The sequence below is a fragment of the Aspergillus heteromorphus genome (genome assembly GCF_003184545.1).
Source record: "Aspergillus heteromorphus CBS 117.55 chromosome Unknown BO70scaffold_2, whole genome shotgun sequence".
NCBI lineage: Eukaryota > Fungi > Ascomycota > Eurotiomycetes > Eurotiales > Aspergillaceae > Aspergillus > Aspergillus heteromorphus.
This window is the reverse complement of record NW_020290407.1, coordinates 29,590-41,623: the sequence shown is the minus strand read 5'-3', so window position 1 is coordinate 41,623 and position 12,034 is coordinate 29,590. Positions and strand designations below refer to the sequence as shown.

General features: G+C 56.2%; 4 protein-coding genes across 4 annotated transcripts; 2 read left to right on the top strand and 2 right to left on the bottom strand.

Annotated features, from left to right (window-relative positions):
* The first annotated feature begins 233 nt into the window (after positions 1-233).
* BO70DRAFT_384313 (putative pyruvate dehydrogenase complex, dihydrolipoamide acetyltransferase component) lies at positions 234-5,045 on the top strand. The gene is made up of 8 exons (XM_025545649.1): positions 234-479; positions 554-603; positions 668-891; positions 956-2,019; positions 3,035-3,448; positions 3,519-3,523; positions 4,291-4,472; positions 4,577-5,045. Exons 1-8 carry the CDS (start codon positions 370-372, stop codon positions 5,024-5,026), a joined length of 2,499 nt encoding a protein of 832 aa, XP_025403095.1. The 5' UTR covers positions 234-369; the 3' UTR covers positions 5,027-5,045.
* Positions 5,046-5,639: 594 nt separating this feature from the next.
* BO70DRAFT_306736 (malate dehydrogenase) lies at positions 5,640-7,037 on the top strand (the record flags this gene model as incomplete). The annotated part of the gene is made up of 6 exons (XM_025540050.1): positions 5,640-5,705; positions 5,767-5,884; positions 5,938-6,087; positions 6,134-6,228; positions 6,273-6,837; positions 6,905-7,037. The coding sequence occupies 6 exons, from the start codon at positions 5,640-5,642 to the stop codon at positions 6,931-6,933; spliced, it is 1,023 nt and encodes a 340-aa protein (XP_025403094.1). The 3' UTR covers positions 6,934-7,037.
* A 705-nt stretch (positions 7,038-7,742) lies between these two features.
* On the bottom strand, positions 7,743-8,530 carry BO70DRAFT_74964 (uncharacterized protein). The gene has a single exon (XM_025548686.1). The coding sequence runs from the start codon at positions 8,306-8,308 to the stop codon at positions 7,844-7,846; it is 465 nt and encodes a 154-aa protein (XP_025403093.1). The 5' UTR covers positions 8,309-8,530; the 3' UTR covers positions 7,743-7,843.
* Positions 8,531-8,565: 35 nt separating this feature from the next.
* Positions 8,566-11,696, bottom strand: BO70DRAFT_376530 (ATP-binding protein; the record flags this gene model as incomplete). The annotated part of the gene is made up of 4 exons (XM_025545136.1): positions 8,566-8,724; positions 8,861-10,896; positions 10,956-11,016; positions 11,055-11,696. 4 exons carry the CDS (start codon positions 11,694-11,696, stop codon positions 8,566-8,568), a joined length of 2,898 nt encoding a protein of 965 aa, XP_025403092.1.
* Positions 11,697-12,034: the final 338 nt, after the last annotated feature.

The window sequence follows — 12,034 nt, the reverse complement described above, 5'->3', positions numbered from 1 at the left end:
GGTAATGCAGGAAGAAGAAGAAGGGCCGTCGAGGCTACGAGCAGCAACTAGTAACTAGTAGCAACTACTGGGGAATTGCAGCGTGTTCACTCCCGCGGACGGGGGAGCCAATCCGGTGGGCGGGACAGACCAGGCCCGCAGCATGCTGACATAATCGGGCCACGGCGGCGCCCGGCGAGACTATTCCGAACGCTCACCGGGAAGCTCAACAGAAAAGTTCCTGGAGCTGCAGTCCTCAACTCTCGATACGGGCCCTTCAACTCCGCCAGACACGTCGCTCGGCTCGCCTTTCATCTCCATTTCTCTCTCCCTCATTCCCGCCGCGGGCCTCTCCCTCTCTCCATCTCTCATATTCCAGCTTTGGGCACCATGGTTGCCTCTGCTGTCCGGATGCGCACCCCCAGCGCCATGTTTCTGTCCAAAGGCGCCCTCTCCCTGAGGCGGCCGCAGGCGGTTCACAGATTTAAGGACGTTGCCCAGTACGTCGCGGCCTCTCCCGGCCTCTTCCAACCCCTGGGATTCTTTCGTCCAGTCTAATATTTCTGCTCTCCAGGTCGCAATTGCCTTCCCTTTCCGCCCTTTCCCGCTACTATGCCTCTAAGTGTATGCCGTTATCCCGGTCGCCTTTCATCTGTGGACTCTCGGATTCTGACATGTGGACTCGCAGCCTTCCCCCCCCACACCATCATCAGCATGCCTGCCCTGTCGCCGACTATGTTGGCCGGAAACATCGGAGCCTGGCAGAAGAAGGCCGGAGACTCCCTGCAGCCCGGTGATGTTTTGGTGGAGATTGAGACCGATAAGGCCCAGATGGACTTCGAATTCCAGGAGGAGGGTGTTCTGGCCAAGGTCCTGAAGGAGACTGGCGAGAAGGAAGTCTCCGTTGGTGCTGTATGTGGATTTGCTTGTCTTTGGGCTGTTGGCCCCCATGCAGCGCTTGCTGACCGATATGTAGCCCATTGCCGTCCTGGTTGAGGAGGGTGTCGACGTTGCCGCCTTCGAGGGCTTCAGCCTGGCTGATGCCGGTGGTGACAAGGCCGCCCCTGCCGCTGAGGAGAGCAAGCAGGAATCCCAGTCCACCGATGCTGCCCCTGCCGCGTCTGAGCCCGCTCCCGCTGCCGTGGAGCCCGAGACTTCCGGTGACAGACTCCAGCCCAGTCTTGACCGCGAGCCCGGCATCAGCCCTGCCGCCAAGGCCCTGGCCCTGGAGAAGGGAGTCCCCATCAAGGCCCTCAAGGGTACCGGACGTGGTGGCCAGATCACCAAGGAGGACGTCGAGAAGTACAAGCCCGCCACCGCCGCCGCCGGGCCGACCTACGAGGACATCCCTCTCACTTCCATGCGCAAGACCATTGCTGCCCGCCTCCAACAGTCGACCCGCGAGAACCCCCACTTCTTCGTCTCCACCACCCTGTCCGTGAGCAAGCTCCTGAAGCTCCGCCAGGCTCTCAACGCCTCCGCCGACGGCAAGTACAAGCTGTCGGTCAACGACTTCCTCGTCAAGGCCTGCGCCGCGGCCCTCATGAAGGTTCCCGCTGTCAACTCCAGCTGGCGTGAGGAGAACGGCCAGGTGGTCATCCGTCAGCACAACACCGTCGACATCAGCGTTGCCGTCGCCACCCCTGCCGGCCTCATCACCCCCGTTGTCAAGGACGTGCAGGGTCTCGGCCTGTCCGGCATCTCCAACCAGATCAAAGACCTCGGCAAGCGTGCCCGTGACAACAAGCTCAAGCCTGAGGAGTACCAGGGCGGTACCTTCACCATCAGCAACATGGGCATGAACCCCGCCATTGAGCGCTTCACCGCGGTCATCAACCCCCCTCAGGCCGGTATCCTTGCCGTGGGCACCACCCGCAAGGTGGCCGTCCCCGTCGAGACCGAGGAGGGCACCGTCGTCGAGTGGGACGACCAGATCGTGGTGACTGGTAGCTTCGACCACAAGGTTGTGGACGGCGCCGTCGGTGGCGAGTGGATCAAGGAGCTGAAGAAGATTGTTGAGAACCCCCTGGAGCTTCTTCTGTAAGCCCGTCCTGTGCTTTGGAACCCGACCGGCCCTATGCTAGCTATCTACGATCGGAGTTTCTTTTGGTCTTGTTGTAATATGTACTAAAATCATTTGAATGTTTCCCTGACCGCGAGGTCCCGTACAGCCTAGATATTCAATGCATTTCCTATGTTTAGTACCTGCATTAGTACTTTATCAACAGGAGCATGAGCATATTACGGACAGTCCTGGACAGACCTCAACAGTACCCTAACAGTGTCTTGGACACTAGTAACCTAATAAACTTAGCACCTCGATAAGAATGACCATCACCACAACAGGTGGGCGCATGTCCGTGCATAAGTCCGTGCATGCGTCCCTGAATCTAGCCAGCCCACCAACAAACAATCATCCACAGCTAATCAAGCGGTAGACTAGATAGCAGCGATGACGGTAGAAAGTAAACCAGCAGGCGAAGCACCCACGGTACCCGGAAGCGCCCTCTCAAAACCGGGCTTGGCGGCGGTGACTGGGCAACTCCACCCAGCAAATCGATGACGTGATGTCATTCTTCCCGGCCTGCGCTGCCCATAAATACTGGGCGCCTTCCATCGTCCCTCATCCCCTGGAACCTTAGATAAATACTTTTCCCGCGTGCCACTATCCTCCCATTCGCATATTCTTCTCTTCTCTTGCGACTGTGAGTATTCCCACTTGGCTGGCTGCTCTAGGATCTGGACCTACATGCAGTCAAGGTATCCTTCCCGGATGGACGCATTGACTGATGACGTCGCAGACCTGATCTGATTCTCAACCTTCCACGCGAATCTCTACAATCCATCTCCATCCCTAGACCAGTACCAACCATCATGTCCTACGCAGACGCTGCCGCTAAAGGACCTAAGCAGTCCCCTGAGGAGGTGTGTACAATCGATTGATTCCCTTGTCCCACGTTCATCCCTTCATAAGTATCAGCAGCTAACACTCCACAGGCGTAAGTCAAGCCACCACACCACACCAATCCACACCCCCGCCACTAACACCAGCTAGCCGCGCGCCCGACGTCGGCGGAATCTACCGCGATGAATCCGAAAGCACGGCGTCGCTGGTCGACGTGGACTCGCCGCACGTGCAGGCCGTGGACGCCGAGTTCCTGCAGCAGGACGTGAAGACGACCACACAGGCGGAGCGCATCGAGCGCGAAGAAGAGGCGGAGGTGATCGCCAAAGAACAGAAAGCGAAGGCCAAGGCCCGCGCCAAAGCCAAGGCGAAGGCCAGTTCGGTGCGCCGCAACACCGACAACCCCGTTTACATTGGGAACGCTCTCATCCTGGCTCTGGCGGGTGCGGGGCTGGGGTACGGCGCGTACAGGAAGCATGCGGTGGGACAGCTGTCGTGGGAGCTCGTTGGTTGGGCTTCCGGTGCCGTGGGTGCCTTTGGGGCCGTGGATTACTTTGTTAGCAAGTGAGTTTGTCGTCTGATAGGGGGTGGGTGGGATAGTTTGCTAATATCGGTGTCTAGGTGGCTGCTCCAGAACAAGTACCCTCCCAAATGAGCGACGGCTTGAAGACGGTGCTGGCGGTTTGATATCCTGAGGTCATTTGTGACTGGCTTCGTGTTTCTTTGTTGTCTTCCGTGCTGGTCCTAGAGCCTACGAGGCGTCGTCGATGACTGGGCGTTATAGTGCGTTTACTATCGTCTCTAATTACTGTTCTTGCGGGGGGTGAGTTCCATAGTAGTCTGTTAGTCTATCTTACAGCAATACATCACTCGGACATGTTGTATGCGCAGAATAGACCTTATGTACAGACGACATCATACACTAGTTGTAGTCCTCTCTGGATGCGATTGAGTTGCGGCTCGCTGCAGGCGGAGGCGGTCAGGGGCGTCAGAATTGCTGCAAGAACATGTGGCCTCGGCAGCATCATCATAGTCGGCGGCGATAGCTCCGGACACGTCGACACCGACCCAACCAACCGCCTGGCGTGGTGCACCCGACAAGACCACCTTTTCAAACAATCATCAATCCCATCAGCCTCTGCGAGTCCGGTGTTGTGTAGTAGCTCTGTCCCGGGCACACCGCAAAATGGTACGATCCGCCCGCTGAGACACACAGTACCATCAGAACGGGGTATACTGACTCTGCGTGCAGAACTCCCTTTTCAACTCCGCCCTCAAGCAGTCCTCCGCCATCCGGCGGGACCTGGACACCTTCTCGCAGTCGCCGGCGACATCATCCGCCGCGCTACAAGGTACGCACACCGACCAGAATGGGGATGCTGAATAGAAGCTGACGCGCCGGACAGGCCAAATCGCCGCGTCTCTCGCCTCCCTCTCCCGCACCGTCGACGACTACTCCGCCTTGTCGAAGAAGGAGCTGATACTTGAGAAACAAGAGAAGGCGTTCGACCGCGTGAAGAACTTCCGCTCCGAGCTGGCGGATTACAGACAACATTTTGATCGACTGCGGAAGGAACGAGAAGATGCTGTAAGCTACGCCCATCCATCCAGACACTCTCCATATATATCTGCCTACGCATCCATTTACACATCTACACATCTACAAGCACTAACCACAGCCATCTACCACAGCAATCCGTCACAAACCGCAACGAACTTCTCGGCCGCCGCCCCCACCACACCGCTACGCCCGAAAACCCCTACGCGCAATCCTCCCTCCCGCCCACGTCCTCCGCCTTCGGCAACCCATCCTCCCGCGCCGGGCTCAGCTTCGGCGCCTCCCCGGCCGACTACACGCGGGAGACGCACGCTCTGCGCGAGCAGAGCTTCTTGTCGAGCACGAGCACGCAGCTGGACGAGTTCCTGGACCGGGGACGCGCCGTGTTGACGGATCTGGGGCAGCAGCGGGAGGTGCTCAAGGGGACGCAGCGGCGGCTGTACAGCGTCGCGAATACGCTGGGGGTCAGCGGGGAGACGATCCGCCGCGTGGAACGCAGGGCGAAGCAGGATAAGTGGATCTTTTGGGGCGGGGTGTTGGTGTTCTTTTTGTTTTGCTGGGGGGTGTTGCATTTTTTGAGGTAGATGTGGTGCTTTCTAGGTTGGGGGTTGGGGGTTGAGTTGAGGGGTTAAATTAGCTGGATGGGGGGGGGTGATGGTGCTTGTGGTTGGCGATGGGGCTGTGGGCTTGAATGAGGTTGTTGGTGCTTGCAAGTCTGCGATGGGGTTGATTTCTTCGGTTTTTGGGATGTATTTTGCTTGTCTTACAGCGCGGCGTTCGGAGCGCATTGGAGGTATCGCATTGGTACCGATGTAAGTATTGCTGCAGGGTGACGGTTAGCTTCCTTGTTGCCGGTGCAATTGAGTGGAGTCGCGGGAGGGAGAATGTCGGGAAGCTGAATACCAGTCGAGTATCTATACGGAGTAGAATACCAGAATCAGGCCAGCCGGCAAAACGGAACGACCGCCAAGCTGTTACGGAAGCCGGCCACTAATCAGGACCACCCGCTGCCGTGGGGATCGGAACCGGAGCAAATCGCGGGCCCAAAATCCTCTCACCGGCCACCGCGGCTTCTCCCTTCTTCTTCCTCTCTCCTCTCTCTCCTCCCTTCTTCCCCCATCCCCAATTATTTCCATCCATCCATCTCCCCCCTCCCCCCCCCCGGTCAGATTCACTTCTGTATCTATCTCATTCAAAATGTTCGCTGCTCGCCAGTCTCTCAACCTCCTCGGAAAGCGTAGCTTCTCCGCTTCCGCCAGCCAGGTGAGCTATCCTGAAAACATGGAGCTGTCCTGTCAGCACTCTCTAACACCCTCATCTCCAGGCCTCCAAGGTCGCTGTGCTCGGTGCTGCCGGTGGCATTGGCCAGCCCCTGTCCATGCTCATGAAGCTCAACCCCCTCGTCACTGACCTCGCTCTCTACGATATCCGCGGTGGACCCGGTACGTCGGACAATCAGAATCCATCCGAACCCCCCCCCGACTAACAGACCCAGGTGTCGCTGCCGACCTGAGCCACATCAACACCAACAGCACCGTCACCGGCTACGACCCCACCCCCTCCGGCCTCCGCGATGCCCTCAAGGGCTCCGAGATCATCCTCATCCCTGCCGGTGTTCCTCGCAAGCCCGGCATGACCCGTGACGGTATGGCCCGCCTGAGTAAGGCGTCAAGACTAGGCTAATCCTGCAGACCTGTTCAACACCAACGCCTCCATCGTCCGCGACCTCGCCAAGGCCGCCGCTGAGGCTGCCCCCGAGGCCAACATCCTCGTCATCTCCAATCCCGTATGTACACTTTCTGGTCTGTCTGACTGCAGCTAACGGATCAGGTCAACTCCACCGTCCCCATCGTCTCCGAGGTCTACAAGGCCCGTGGCGTCTACAACCCCAAGCGCCTGTTCGGTGTCACCACCCTGGACGTTGTCCGTGCGTCCCGCTTCATCTCCCAGGTCAAGGGCACCAGCCCCGCCAACGAGGCCGTCACCGTCATTGGTGGCCACTCCGGCGTGACCATCGTGCCCCTGCTCTCCCAGTCCAACCACCCCTCCATTGAGGGAACCGTCCGCGACGAGCTGGTCAACCGCATCCAGTTCGGTGGTGACGAGGTTGTCAAGGCCAAGGACGGTGCCGGTTCCGCCACCCTGTCCATGGCTTTCGCCGGTGCTCGCTTCGCCGACTCCCTGCTCAAGGCCGCCAACGGCGAGAAGGGCATCGTCGAGCCCACCTTCGTCGACAGCCCCCTGTTCAAGGACCAGGGTGTCGACTTCTTCGCCTCCAAGGTCGAGCTCGGCCCCAACGGTGTCGAGAAGATCCACGAGGTCGGCCAGGTCAACGCCTACGAGGAGAAGCTGATCGAGGCTGCCCTCGCTGACCTGAAGAAGAACATCCAGAAGGGTACGCCCCCCCCCCCCAACTTGAATCATATCTATGATCCTTATCGGTCTGAAGCTAATAAAATCAGGTGTCGACTTCGTCAAGGCCAACCCTTAAATGATTGACCATGTACCTATGTATAAAGCTGTGTAATACCCTTGCACCCGCTCGGCTTTGTATTGGAGATGGATGTGTATTTCAAATAGGAAAATAATAAATGGACAGTAGACAGACTTGTAGTAGACTGATGACTATAATGACAGTAACTAGTGACTACCGTGTCTAATGACTAATGACCGCAATGACTGTAGTGACTACTGTGTCTAATGACCAATGGACTATACAATGGACTATATAATAGACCATATAACAATTCGATAAATGTTCGAACTGGAGGTAATTCTGGATTCCACAAACCCAAATCATATCATATCATATCTGATCCGATAGATACAGAGTAGAGAGATATCTATCCTTTATCAGATAGCCATAGCCATAGCCATAGCCATAGCCATCCATCCATCCATCCCTTCCCCAGCCCAGCCCAGCCCAGCCCAGCCATGGTCTATTTATTTATTTATTTATTTATATTGTCAGATAAATATAAATATAAGTTGCCACAGGCGGGAATAGGAATCTAATCATGGGTGTTGTAATTCAGGTGAGTATGGAGGGAGGAGGTTTGTAATATATCATATTGATCTAGTTAGTATCTACTGGGTATTTGGGAGCGTGGTATCCCATCCCATCCTATCCTATCTATCCTATCCTAGTCCACTCTATCAAATATATACATATAAAGAGTGCTAGTATTGCTAGTAGACGGTAGAGGAGGGGAGAGATGGATGGATCGATGGATGGATCGATCGATCAGACTACTGACATGGAATAAGAATAATCCTGATAATCAGAATAATAATAATCATTATTGTCATTGTGATTGTCATTGTGATTGTCATTTCTGCTCGTAACTAGTATCTCTGATCCAATCTAAGGTAGTCAACTAACTCAGTCCCATCACATCCCATCACATCCTGTCCCTCCCATCCCATCCCGTCACCAGTAATAGAGCAAGTTCAACCAATCCGATCCCCGGTGCCAAATAAGATTGAATTAAGGCGGAAAAAAAGGAACAAAAAAAAAAAAAAAAAGAAATCGATGAGGAAAAAGGGATGAAGATAGAAAAGAAGAGCGGGGGTATTTCATCATCATCATCATCCATCCATCCATCCATCCATCCATCCACCATCCACCATCCATCCATCCACCATCCATCCATCCACCATCCCCGGGGAAGAAGCAAAACCAGAGCGGAATAACACGGTGCAAGACAGACAAAAGCAAAGCAAAGCAAAGCAAAGCAAAGCAAAGCAGAGCAAAGCAAAGCAAAGCAAAGCAAAGCAAAGCAGAGCAAAGCAAAGCAAAGCAAAGCAAAGCAAAGCAAAGCAAACAAAAACAAAACTAGAAGCAAAAATAGGGAATATCGCATCATCCATCCCCTCCACCTCCCTCCACCGCCACGTCCATCTCAATATACCCAAAATCATCCATCCATCCATCCATCCATACATGCGTGCGTGCGTGCATACATGCGTGCATGCACCCATACATACATAGATAGATAGATAGATAGGGAGATGGATAGGAGATATAGCTCAGATGATATATAATCCCTCCAAATAACCCCAGCCCAGCCCACCTCCAAAAAAATACTTGTAAAAAAAAAAGTAAAAAAAAAAAAAAAAAAGGTCAAGTATAACTCCGCATCGCATCCAAATAACCCGTCCCGCCGCGCAGATCCTGATCGAACGTCTCCGCGACCTCCAGCACGCGCTTGATGTGTTCCATCGAGAGGGGGGTGTTTTCGTTGACGGCGAGGGCTTGTGCTGTGCGAACGGAGTTTTTGATCTATCCAGTATTAGCGTAATCTTCTTTGGGAGACTAAATAGGAGGGGAAAAGGAGAAGGAAAGGAAGAAAGAAAGAAAGAAAGGAAAAGGGGGAACAGAGGCAAAGGGAAGGTGTCTGTCTGTCTGTCTGTCTTACCTGCCGCCCATTCAACCGATGTCTCGCGAGAAGATCAAAGTCCTTTTCCGTGAAGCCAGCAATCACGCCCTGCTCCTCATCCTCACCCCCACCCCCACCAGCACCCTCTTCGCCAGTCTTACTCTTCGACTTCGAGGCGGATTCCAAATCCTTGACCCTCCCCAAAAACATCCTCCAGACACACCGTTTCGCCTTGGTGGTCAAATCGCCATACCTAAGCGCGACATGAATCCTGCTCTGAAACGCATCATCGAAGGTCTCCACGCGATTGGTCGTCAAAAACAGAATGCCCTGGAAATACTCCAACAGCCGCAAAAAGATACTCACCAGGGCATTCCGATGAATATCCTGGATCGTGCGCTTCTCGAGAAAGATATCCGCCTCATCGAGCAGCAACACCGCGCCCCAGCTGTGCGCGATGTCGAGGATTTTATTCAACTCCGCCTCCAACGTGCGGGAATCTGTGCCCAACTCGCCCGCACTGACCATGTAGAGGGGCCGTTTGAGCAGTTCCGCGATGCCTTCTGCTGTGAGGGTTTTGCCGGTGCCCGGGGGCCCGTGCAGGACGGCCACGAGCCCTTTGCCTTTGCCTTGGATGACGTCGTCGATGTTTTGGGCCGCCCGGAAGGTGTGCGATTCCACGAGGGCTTTGACGATGGATTTTTGGTTTTCCGGGAGGACGAGGCTGGAGAAGGCGGTCTCGTTCCATGATATCGGACTGATGCCGGATATGCTGAATTCCAGCCAGAGTTTTTCGCTGAAGGCGAAGCCGAGGACGACCGGGCTGGCGGTTAGCAGTTCTTCTTCGGTGAAGGTGCGGGTCGTGTTGGTGTTGGTGTTGGTGTTGTCGGGTGAGGATGGGGAAGCTGTGTCTTCGACGGCGTCGATGTCTTCGCGCCGGGGGCTGATTTCCTGGCCGTGCTCGTCGAATTCGATCTCGACCACGTGCGGCTTGCCGTCTTTGTCGCGGAGGACTTTGTATTTGGGACTCGGGGAGGCAGAAGAGGCAGACGGGGAGGAAGAGTCGAGGGCAGCGTGGTGGTTCTGCCCGTCGGAATCCGAGTCCGCGGCGCAGCAGCACGAAGCATCACTCGCATCGTCGTCCCCACCGAGGTAGTCCGGATCCTTCGGACGGACGGTACTGATGGGATAATTGGGGTTGATGCGGCGATGGATGGCCGGATCGATCATGACGCGCCCGTTGATGTTGACTTTGATGACGGAGCGCTTTTTCTTGTAGAAGGCCATGCCCTTGTGGAAGCGGTAGTTCATGCCGCGCAGGGCGACGAACTTCTTGCCGCGCTCGATGAGCTTCGTCTTGACGGCGTCGGCGTCACGGTGGTATTTCAGCGGGTAGCAGGCCAGGCTGGTGATCTTGCGGGCGCCCTTGAACGATTCGACCTCCGCGGCCATGGTGCCCATCCCGAAGGTCTTGCCGTCGTATTCGAGGTAGCGGCCCTCGATGCTGTACCATTGGCCTTTCATGAAGGAGGACTCCTTGGTGGCGTATTCGATCTTGAACGCCCGCGGCTCGTCCGCGTTGCCGTACGTCGAGGAGTAGGCGATCGTGTTGGGCTTGAAGATGGCCCACAGCAGGTCGAAGGTGATCATGTTGGCGTCCAGCAGCGGGTACAGGGTCTTCTTGGTCTCCGCGTAGTCGGTGTCCAGGTATTTGAGGAGGACTTTGAGGTGCGACGCCTTGAGATCGGCCACCTTGCGCGCTTTCTTTTTCTTCTCGCTCTTGGAGAGCTGCCGGAGCTCTTTCATGTATTGGCGGGTCTCTTCGAGGTACAGGAAGAGCATGTTGGGGTCGACGACCGCCGTCTCCTGCACCAGGCTGACGCCCTTCACCCCGTCCATCACCTTGGCTAGCGCGTCGCGCAGGTACTTGCTCTTCAGGTCGACGACCGTCTCGAGGTACTTGTTGTCCCAGTCGAACTTGCGGCGCACGGTGAAGAGGTACTGGTCCCATTCGTTGGCGTCGGGGTCGTCGACCGTCTCGGTGAGTTTGAAGTTGTGGATGGTGTTGTCCCACACTGCCGAGCTGGAGTCAGTACAGTAGAGAATATAGTATCCAGGGGGCAGGAGGACGCACATTGATCGACGCGCTTGAAGGCGATCTTGGACGCGGCCTTCTTACGGCCCTTCTTCAGGGTCTTCGGGGGTCAGTCTTGCGGCCCTTGCGGCGATCGACCTTCAACTTCAGGGCGGCCAGCTTCTGCTTGGCCAGGAGGAGGGCCAGCTCCTCCTCCTCGTCGTCGTCGTCATCATCATCGTCATCATCGTCATCGTCGGGCTGCTCCTCGGAGTCGTCCTTGCGGGCCTTCTTGGGCTTCTTGGCCTTGAGCTTGGCGATCAGCTTCTTGAGGGTCTTCTCGTCGAGCTCATCATCGTCGTCGTCATCGTTGTCCTCTGTCTCGGAGACATCATCCGAGTCGGACTGCGGACGGGCCTTCTTGCGGGTATTCTTGAGGGCCTTCTTGGATTTGTGTTTGGGGCGGCGGCGGCGGCGGCGCGGCTTGCGGTCGGATTCCGAGGCGGATTCCGCGGAGGACGATGGCGAGGAGGAGGAGGAGGATTCGTCGTTGTCGGAGGGGGAATCCGGGGCCGATGACGAGGAGTCGTCCGATGGAGTCACGACGGAGGCGGTCTTGGGACGAGACTTCTTTTTCCGAGGGTCTTTGGGGGGGTGTTTGGCGCACACGCACACGGGCTTCTTGTCGACGAGGGCGGGTTTGGGGTCGGGCAGGTCGGCGTCCAGTTTGGTGGATACAGGCGCTGCGGAGGTGGAGGTGCCTGGCAGGGCGTTATTCGTCGTGCTGTTGGGATCGGCCATCGTTCGGGTTCCACAGTGGAGCTGCTGGGGGTTGGGGCTGGGTGTCAGTCCGACAGACGAGAGGAAGAATGGAAACAGACTTGGAATGTTGTTTAAATAAGTACCTCGGACACCCTGCTGCCGCTGCTGCCGCTCTAACAGGCTGGATGCTCGCTTGCGAAGCGCCTTGCGTTTGTTGTTGTTGTTGTTGTTAGTGATGGTGGTGTTGAGTTGGCAGCGGAGCGGTGTGATGCCTGAGAAGGACTGCGACCCGAAGCAGTGAGCCAGAATCTGGGGAGGAGGGGCTTAAATAAAAGACGAGAGCAGGCAGAAGGAAGGCTGACAGGGAGCGGCAGAGT